The sequence below is a fragment of the Pleuronectes platessa genome, chromosome 15 (genome assembly GCF_947347685.1).
Source record: "Pleuronectes platessa chromosome 15, fPlePla1.1, whole genome shotgun sequence".
NCBI lineage: Eukaryota > Metazoa > Chordata > Actinopteri > Pleuronectiformes > Pleuronectidae > Pleuronectes > Pleuronectes platessa.
Genome location: NC_070640.1, coordinates 3,957,296 through 3,967,947, shown reverse-complemented (window position 1 = coordinate 3,967,947; position 10,652 = coordinate 3,957,296). Strand labels below are relative to the sequence as shown.

The window sequence follows — 10,652 nt, the reverse complement described above, 5'->3', positions numbered from 1 at the left end:
AATATCATCATTATGTCTGGTTGTGTTGTTCTGTCGAGTGCCCCTGAGGGTTTCCACTTCAAACACGTAAAGAACCTCCTCAGAACATTCAGGTTCTCAGTCACTGTCTGTGTTTTGTCCCTGATTGGACCCCCCACTGTTATATGACCTGTTGTTCTACCTCCATCGTGTGATACACAGTCCTATTCACAAATGTCATATTTGGAGTATTTGGTAATGGATTACTCCTCGATAGCAAAACATGGGATTTGCTAATCGGGATCATAATGATCCAGATTAAACATTTGGAGCAGCTGGCACCAGAATGTTTTCCTTCTGTGGAATCAACTCCCCGCCGAAAATAAAGGCAGTGACTGTGGAAACTAACTACAATTGATGTTACTCTTGTTGTTGTCATGTGGTCAAGATGAGGATTGTGTATCTCACCAGCAGCAGTTTCTACTCCAACCTCAGCCTCAACACTTGAGACAGATCAGGGGGCAGCACCACCTCCTCCAACCACCACCCTCAGACGCACTCTTACCTGTGTGGGTGGTGACTGTGTCTCCTTGAGCTGAGTGTATATGTGTCCGTTTACCTTATTCACTTATAATCTTAAGCATGTAAGGGTGCTGTGCTAAAAGACACAATATGCTGTAGAGTCAACCTGAGTAAACAGATGTGAGAAGATAACTAAGTAGTATATTGTTTAGTCAGACCCTTAGCAGCCACTATGGGGCTCACAGAGTAAATTATTAAACTAGCCTATTGGGGCCTCTGTGTTCGTTTGTTGTTATAATTTAGGTAAATCAAGAAATATTTGAATTATGTGTCAATTTAGAGTAAAATAGACAAGACACAACATTACGTATGAATTCTGCTGCAGTACGTCGACAGCAGCGTCAGCCCTCATGACCAAAAACTCTCTTGACATCTCAGTTGTCGTGTTCTTCGTGTGTGGAACCGCTTTTGTTGTTATCTTTTAGTTTTTTTAACTGTTGTGTCGTAACATTAGACACATCATCAAACCCCGCGACCCAGTCCCTTCTACTCTCTCTCTTGGACATCTACGTTCTGGCAGCCCCTCTGGAGATCAGTGCATGTGAGGAAGCAGCTTTTGGAGGTTGGGGGCCATAGGGGCTCACATAAATCTATGTACGGCCCTGCTTGTGATACAGGTGGTTGAAGTAATTATATAAAAATGGCCATAATCAAATAAAAAATGACAGAATAGAAATGCATTTGAAATGTATATATTTTTGTGTTCTGTGACATTAAAGCACAAAAAGGGCAGTTTCCACATGATGGGACTCGTCCAATAACACACTCAACCTCCAGCAGCACAACACAAACATACACAAAAAAAACGGAGAATAAAAACTGAGTTGTTCTCCATTCTCACTTAAAAAAAAACAGAGAGCTGGATGAAAAGACTCATATCACGAGCACGATGATTTTTTATAAAAACTGTTGCGGAGATGAATATGGTAAACCGCCCCCCCCCCCCCCCTCCCTCCCTCCCTCCCTCCCTCCCCTGCATCTCATTAAGCGAGTCCCGTTGTAGCTGGAGGTGAAGCAGCCTCTCTCTGCCATACTGAAGCAGGTGTCCAACATGGCGAACACTGGCAGCGGCTCTCTGGCGACTATTCTCTTTTTATTCCTCTTCCAAGCGGCCCCGCACAAAGGTAGGACTTTTCCCCCTTTTTGTCCGTTTGCTCACGGATCACGCACTTCCACCCACCCCCCCCCCCCCCCACTTCCCGCAGATTGCGTTTGAACGCAGACATGGAAGGATGAGGAGCGGGGCTTTCACTGCTCTCTCTGCACAGCGGCGGACTGAGGACCGAACCTTTCTCGGACTGTGCGCAGCGCAAACATCCGAACGCATGATGCCGAAGGAGCGAGATGGAAAACGCGTAAAGTGTGCGTAAAGTTGGACGGAACGAGGGCTGTTTCTGATCCGCTGCCCAGGAACACACGACTTTAGTCCGCGCACCCATCACCACACAGCTGGCAACTCTGGCAAATGTTGTGTCGGTCTTTTTTGTCTCCACGTATGGGGAACGTGGAGACACACATGAGACCTGCGTGTGTCCGTGTTCGTGTGGTGTCTCCTCTGGCTCGGGGACTTTTACAGCACGAGTCCTAAAACTGAGCCAACGCTGCTGTAAATCACGAGAAACAACGATGCGTTAAGTGCAGCGGCAGCGTGCGGGCGCCGCAGCGAACTCCCTTTAGAAATATGCCGATTTGGAGCTGATCCCACGGGGGCGGTAAAACCCACGAAGAAGAACATAACTTAACGTTAAATTGTGATACTGTGCTATTGTAGATATTCGGCGGTAAGATCGCGTAAGAACAAGCCTTTATTTCCCGTTTTATGTCAGTTTGTTCGGTATTCGTTATCTCCGGGTCACCCCGCGGAGACTATTAGAAACGCGGGCGAACCCGTTGTAAAAGTAGGAATTTCAGCAATTCAAGGGGCCTCTCTGTGTTTTTAATGTGAGCCGAAGTTAAAAGCACAACACGTTGATCCGCCTGGTGTTTTTATCTTTCTCCTTAAACACACGTACGTTCGCCGGCACACGATTGAAGATTCAGTCGCACGATTTTTCAAAGGAGATCGGTGGCTGTGTTTCTACCGTTGAATTATCGTGACTGGCTTTGCAGCAGCATCATTTTTGCAACATCTGAAAGGTTCGCTCGGGTGTGATCGGGCCAGAGAGGCAGCCGGTGCGGTGGAAACTGCGACTGTGCGCATGCAGTTCGTTTTCACGCTTTTGCTTTGAGTGATGTTGAGTTGGAGGATGCGGAACACACACACACACATACGCACACGCTTATTTACCGCACTGAGGCGGGATGGAGTGTGTAGCACTGCTGCTTATTGCCATTATGTGAAGTCACAGTTTGCCTTTGATCTGTGCAGACGTTATAAAACCACGTGTGAGCTGCTCGTCGCTTTTCTGGGCTTGTTTGTCTTTTTGCACACTGATATGATAAAGATGTAGAAACAGCCCCCCCCCCCCCCCTTCACCACGCGTTCACACGCAATTACATAACTGGGTATAAAAGTGCAGGTTTCTCTGCTGAGTTTCTCCACCTGCTTCTCATGAACGATTCCAAACCTCAAAGTTACCCGGTGAGAAGCTGCTGCTCGCAGGGACATAAACCGTTTTTATGCTGAGTTCGAGGCTCTAATTGTGAGGGGGGACAGAGGAGGCAGATGTCCTCGTTTGTCCCATTGTGGATTATCCACCAGGCTTAATCCATTACAACGTTTCATCCATTAAAATGGAGGCACTGTGGTGGTGGTGATGATGATGTGTTTTTTCTTCCTCATGCCTCCATGAGAGCCAGTTGAACTGTCCTGTGCAGCTACATCTATCCACACAGTGCTGTTCTCTGGACGATGGGCAGTGCTGCTCCACCTTCATGGAGATGGCTCCACTGATTTCAAACAAAAGCTCAGTGTGCCTGCACCAAGCACATCAATTATTTACCTTTAGCGCACAGTACACAGGCTTACATTGTGCAGGGCAGGCATTGTTTATTAGAAATAGATGGGAAGTTGGTTAGTGCGATCTAGGGGGGGTTATGAATTGCTGTGCAGTCAGGAGAGAAGAGAGGCAGTGTTAATTAATTTCTGCCTAACTGTAAGTTCCATTTTGGCACACACACACACACACGGGCCCACCTCATACTGTCATCATATCACACAAGTGCTCCAAATTAAATGGATTTATAAGGAAGCATTCACAGTTCAGTACGTGTGACTGCATCGCTCTGGTTTCAGAGGACTCACTGTGGATATGGTGTTCGTCCACTGAGATGACGTTCAGCCTTTGGAAGTGAGTCGTTGTGGGATGTTTTTGTCGAGTCGCTGGTTGTGTATACATGAGCTTTTCATTAATTGCAACTGACTCAAACAGGGGAGTGGGAAGCTAACCATGCACGAGGGTTAGATTCATTCATATCCACATTGTGCATTCAGATAAAAGGCAAGAGACTGGTGATAGTTCTTTAATAGAAGGTTTGTACTGAGGGAGATGTTTTTATCGTGGTCATTGGAGAGAACACAAAAAAACAAGGTGATCGATATTAGAGCCCGACCGATGTATCGCGTGGCTGATACTCTCTACAGATATCAGAAACCATATCAGCGTTTATGTTTGCCGATATTTCATGTTTTACTTTACAAAAATAAACAATGCAGAAAATATGCGCACTTGTGTTGATTTTCTTGGTTGTATTTGTGTTTTCTTTTCATTCACAGCTATTTATTATGACATTTTATATTAAAACATGAAATATCGAGTAATTTTCTTAGTCTTAGCTTCTTTTTTTATACTTTATACTGCATACCACACATTATGATAATAGTAACATTAAATTGTAATGAATATATAGAATGCAGGTGTGCAGCTTGTTCCCTATAACGCACACTTATACACACATCGTTATTGTAAATGTTTTACTCTAAATATCGGTATCAGCTCACACAGATCCATATTGGTTGGGCTCTGATCACTATTTATACCCAAAGAAATATATCAAAAATCCATATAGTCATATTTTAGTGTAGTGTCAGTCGAGCGATTGGTCTCAACTGTCTGACATGTTGAGTTTAGATTCTCTTCCTATATTCACTATCTGTAATGAATTCTTGATCTTTAAGATTCGTACAATTTAGTCAAGTTTCTTCACTATAATCTTGAGGATACTTTAACATTATAGTTTAATATTCATCAAAGGTAGTTTTTGTAGGAACTTTTTTGAACCCCAACCCTGACAGTGATAATCCCGTTGCCCTTAAGGGATAAAAATTGCTACGCAGGCACATCTAGTATCCTGTCGTAATGTATGCGTGGTGGTATATTATTAAAATGTGTCATTAAGCCGTTTTTATGCACCTTCCTTCAGTTTTTTTAATAGAAACATTCTTGGGAGTCCAATGGTTATGCAGAACTTACAGGTAGAAGACCAGAGGCATTACAGCTGCTATTAGAGTTCAAGCGAGCTGAGACTTGAAAACTTTGGTTGGGCAACCTACCAGGTGAAGCCAGGAGCGTCTGCTTTCATTTTTCTGGTGTTATGTAATGACATGATAATGCAGGTGAGGGCAGAGACTGTGTGAGACTGCGTGGAGAAAATGTTTTAATGCTGTGTTTACATGACAAATTCATAAACATAGGTATGTTGAGTGTATGGCTGTTTCTTTCCCTCGGTTCACGTGCTGTCTCCCTGTTTGATCTTGGGTGCTGGTTTATGTTTCCTATCAATGCTTGATGCTGCAGTGGATAAAGGCTTGTTATGTCTTGTGCTCAGATTTAAGCTTTTCCAGGGAATCCAGCACATTTCCCAGTGAAGGGCAGTCAGTTTCTCTCTGTGCTTGTTTTTTTTCTGCATGCAAATAACAGCTTTCTTCAGAAGATAGACAGGACTAAGTAGATCCCATTGGAACCTATTACTCTGTGGTGGTACAACAAGTGCTAATCCATCTATTTTTCTCGCAGGCATTGTCGTCACACCTTTTTGTAGCCCGGCATGCAGGCTGCTGCATATCTTATCAAAGGATTATTTACTTTTCATTATGGGGTATAAAGCCCCAGTTAATGCACAGCTGAAAACATCTATTTTCTGTAGGTTGGCTGTTGCTGTTGCCGGCCGGAGTTCACAGCTTATTATTTTATTTACTGCGGCGCCGCTGATTATAACGTAAAGCTGATTATTACTCGAAGCTGAAGGGCTCAATGGACTGACATCTTCACGGCCTTGAGGTGATGATTGGATGAAGGATTATTCAGAAACCGTTTGACATCACTACGAGAAAAAGTAACTCAATGGAAAATCTGTGCTAGTGTCCATGAATGTGATTCTTTTTTTTTGTTTTAATCCATGTAGTTTCTATTTATTTTCCTTAAATACATAATAGCTCTCAGATATGATTGGTTTACATCCACCCCTTCTATGTATCTACAGTATTTCTTGACCTGTTTTAATGCCTGATGTGTTTGCTGGTCTTTAGGACAGGAGATGAGTATGAAAAAGCCAGATATTTAAATGAAAGCATTAGTTTTATTCATCATTCATGGAGCAAGAGTTGAAATAGAAGTCATTGGGCTTCCATGTGCAGAATTAGTTGATCTTTGGAGTCCTGGAAGCACGTTTGTGGACGTTTGTGTGTTTAAGGTCATCAAACTCTCGTCCCTCGTGTTAATAAATAACAAAAAATGATTTGGGTATTGGTCATAACATCAGTTGTGAACGACAGACCAGCCTGGTGCTCACTCAAAAGAACTGATTCACTTTTTCTAATCCCCTAATACTCCGTCCAGGCATGTGGGCAAGAATGTATGTAATAAAACCATGAAAAATATTCCAATCAAATCAGAAAGTTGTTATAGTTTGACAACTTATTAAAATAGTGGATAGAATGATTTTTTTTTTTTAAATGTCATACCTGTTGAATAATCAATAACCATTTCCGTCATCTTTTCAGTGTGAAACCCTGAAGCTGAAAAGATTATAATTAAGGCTGGAACTAATGTTTAATTTATTTCACAAAATTCATCTGAAAAATAATGAAAAATAAAAATCCTCTGAGAGCCCAGAGCAACATTGTCACGTTGCTTGTTTTCTTTGGACCAACAGTCCAAACCAAAGAGCTAGCCTTGAAATACAAATCCCTCCACTCGTCCACAGATTCAGATCCGGTCTGGTACTTCATTAAGTAGACATGCCAGGAGGACTTATTAATAGCGTACTAAATTAGTCATTCGTGCTTCTCTTGGTAGTATAATATGAAATGAAACTATTAAATGTTGAGTGTATTTATCCATTACTTTACTTTAATAGTGTTAAGTGTTTAAGCTTTAGTACCATTGTCCAATATCCACTCCCGAGTGTTCAGGGATGACTGTAGCATTACCAGCGTTGGCTGGATAGTGCTCGCTGGTGACTGCAGTGTGCGATGCAGTCCCACTGTTAATGACTTTAATATTCACACCAGCGTTAACTGTTCTCTGTCTGTCTGTGAAAAAAGTTTTGAACTTGTATTATAACCTTGGAGTTTCAAGCTGTGTCATTTGAGATCAAAATAAAGGTTTGATGAAGAGTCATGACTCGGCAGAACCAATCAGGAGGCCGATCTGGGCGTCTAGGCTTTGTTTTTTAATTGGCCTACGGAAATCTGGCTAGTCCGGATTCAAGGTGTAAGTCTACAAGAAGTGATGCATTTAAAAATGTGTATTTGTGCGGACGTAGCCTCGGGTGCTGGAGCCGGTAACCAACAAACTTCAAACAGTAATTAAATGAAACTCCATCATCTGCGAAACAAATCACTGCAATTTGTTCAGCAAACAGCCCGGTTACATAAAAGTTCACTCTAAATATCTTTTTGAATCAAAAACATGAACTATTTTGTTGTCACTCTGCACAGTGTGTTTTTTACAGAGCTCTATTAATACGATTTGGGGCAGCAGTTTTTAATTGGGGATCTTTCTGCCCTATAGTAATATGTTGTTGTTTGACATATACGTTTTATATCAAGAGAGTTTTATTGATGAATTGCTGTTTTTTGCTTGAACTGGCACAAGACCTTGACAATGGGCAGGTTCATGAACAAAGAGTGTGTGTGTTTGTTGATTCGCTGGTTTGGCTGAGAGACAAGCTGGTCGGAGTCCTGGTGATGGAGAACAGGTGTGGAAATGGACTTGTTCTGCGTCTGTACCCCCCCCCAGCAGCTTTCCCCCACTGTAACGAAGAACAATGGTTCTATTCCTGATGGGAGTGGACCCCCGGTGACCCCCCCCCCCGCTCTCCTCCCCTCCCCTCCGCCTGTTGCCCGCCCCGGTCTGTAGAGTGAGTCTGCTGGCAGGCCAACAGATGACTGGGCTGGGTCGCATCTGGCCCTCTGTGCACTTAGTGTACTTAGTGTAATCAAAGGGAAAAAGAAGGTTTTACGGCCTACTTGTTAGTGATCCGTCGACTGATGGGATGTCAAGTAAGCATGCTCGGGTTCCTAATCTCCCGGGAGGCTGGGTGGTGGTAGTGGGGGGGGCAGGGAGGGAGGCAGAACAGCAGCAGCAGCAATCTGCCGTTCTGAAAGGAGTCCTACTGGCCCGGGTGTTTTAATTTAGACCAAGCTGTGCTATTAAACAAGTGAAATGAGTCGAGTTCAACTGACATTTGAATATTTATGACTGTATTTGCATAATGGTGATGTACAAAAAGGCCACGGAGGTGAAAGCAGAAACTCTGTGAACATCACTTGTTAGGGGTCTGGTCTCCTTGGTCCTCTAGCTTCTCTCAACTAAAAAAACAAATGCTGGTGAGTTAAAGGAATCAGTGAAATCACTGGGAAACAGAGGGAGAGGGGATTAATATCATGACCGGCTTCACGTTACCTGCTTATTTCAATTTAAAGGTGATGACTGCAAATATTACAGAAAAATGTCTGTTTACTTCTCATGGTTCGTGCTGCTCAGGTTGAAAACTAGTTGTTGACCCACGATCCCTTTTTGCCTGAAGACGACAGATATAGATTTTTGGGAGCTGATTCCGATTTTAGGGAGTCAGAGCTCATATATTTGCGGATATAAACATCAGATACAAATTGCAACGATTCCTAGGATGTCAATTTGAGGCTTTATATTTTACAGTTTAATCATAGTATGTATTATACATAACAGTAAATAAACAGAAAACGCATATACATGTAAAATCTAAATGCATATATCTTTTCTGCATGGTTCAATCTATAAAATAAAAGGTGCATATTGGCAAACCAACATCAATATGCTCATTTTGGGGGATTTATCAGTCGGGCTCCAGTATAAACCTGTATTTTTCTCATTATGTACATTTGGCTTTTAAGTGCAGTTGTGTGACATGTGTGCAGGAGACTGTTGCACTGCCACCTGTTCTGTTTATAGATCATTAATGAGTAATTGCTTTTAAACCACAGGTCATTTCAAGCAAACGAGAACAAACTCTAAATCTGGTAATATTAATATTAGTTCTAAATGAAAGAAAAGGACATTAACACATCCTCTCTGTGACACTTCCCTCTCGTCACTTCTGTCATCAGGGAACAAATCACCTCGGTCGTTCCTCGTGTCACGACACAGAGCTGCTCACGTTGCACTTCAGTGATATTGTCGACCAGCTCTCTGTTTGTTGTGTGTCGTCAGACGTTATTTGGAAACTCTCGGCTCCAATTCCATTTCTTACCATCTGACAATGTCAGAAAAACCCCAAAGTGCTGCCTGATCTAACTTTTAAAAAGTTAAATAAAATCTCATTAAGTGAGATTGGTGGTTCGGGGATTGGTATTTCATCAGCAGTGCTGTCACCTGGAAACACCACGTTGCAGCATCTACAGCATCTGCATGTTGCTTCTCGCTTGTGGAGAAACGATGACATGAAAACTCTTTCTTTGTTATCGTGGAGCACAAGGAGGAACAAGGAGGAGCCGTGGCAGCACGAGAGCTCAGCCTCAGGCGAGAGGATCTGTCCCGAGTGTCTGACACGTGGAGGAAATCCTGACCAGACACCGACAGCTGGGATAACACACAAACTGAATCACAGGCCGATATGATCACATGAATAAATGGACACAAATGTAAAGTGGTTGATGCTGGAAACCATGAAAGAAAAATGGAAATAGGTTCACGGGTCTATCGCTGCGTTTCTCTGAGAATTGAACCCCTGTGGATTTTTCCTGCTGCTGGTTGAAAACATGCTTGTTTAAGTAGTTGTGTATTTCTTGGTAAAAAAATCTCTGCATCATAAATTAGTTTTTGGATGACTCTTTAAAATCTCTTCATTACCATCACATCAATGGGGCTAATGGGTTTAATCTCCGATCAGCCTTTAATGTGAAAAACCCTGCAGGAAATGTGGAGCTTCATTAACTAAGAGCATTGAAAAAATTGGTTAAATAGAAATGAAAGGAAACTGAAAGTGGTTATTATTGCTCAAAAGAAACTTTCAACATCACATTTCTCAGGAATATAACTGTCTCCAAAAATATCACAGCTGAGGAAGTATTCACATGCCTTCCTCAGGTAAAAGTACTTGTATAAGTCGCAGTACTCTCTTGTGAATACTCAACGTTGCTACTACATGAAAACTTGTTAAAGTCTGAATCAGTTTCACAACATTCATCCGTTTATTTTGTCCAACTGCCAGTTTACTGTTGGTGTGTGACAGTTCAGCCAGACACACACACACACACACACGCTAAACTCACACACATGTCAACACACCTGATATGAGCACGTGTGTGTGTTTCCTTAAGGGGTCGGATCAGGGTCAGTGTGTGTTTGTTCGTCAGAGGTTACTGAACGTTCAGGCGTTACAGATGCTGCCAGGTTCTGTGATGTGTAAAACTATATTGATTTTTTTTCTTTTTTCATTTTATGGTTGATGGGGGAAATGTTGAAGTGTTTTGGTTACGGATTTAAAAAACTGAAGAGGGATCAGCCGTCATGTCGGAAGCTTTCTGTCTTTTTCAGATTCTTGTTCGGGGGGGGATAGAAGTTATCAGTTGTGTGTCTGCATTTAGTTTTTTTCCAATATCTGTTATGAGCAAGTTTGCATAGTTTGATATCCATTTATTATATCAAAACCTTAAATCATTATGACTAGTATATGTGTTATGCCTAAAA

At 42.3% G+C, this 10,652-nt stretch overlaps 1 protein-coding gene across 2 annotated transcripts in view; it reads left to right on the top strand.

The window, feature by feature from the left end:
• Positions 1-1,529: 1,529 nt before the first annotated feature.
• cadm1a (cell adhesion molecule 1a) overlaps positions 1,530-10,652 on the top strand; it is a gene marked incomplete at its 3' end in the record, with an annotated part of 282,962 nt that continues 273,839 nt past the window's right edge. The window contains 1 exon segment of one of the 2 annotated variants that reach the window (XM_053442201.1): positions 1,530-1,664. In XM_053442201.1, the coding sequence (XP_053298176.1) occupies positions 1,592-1,664 (73 nt within the window). 2 annotated transcript variants of the gene reach the window in all.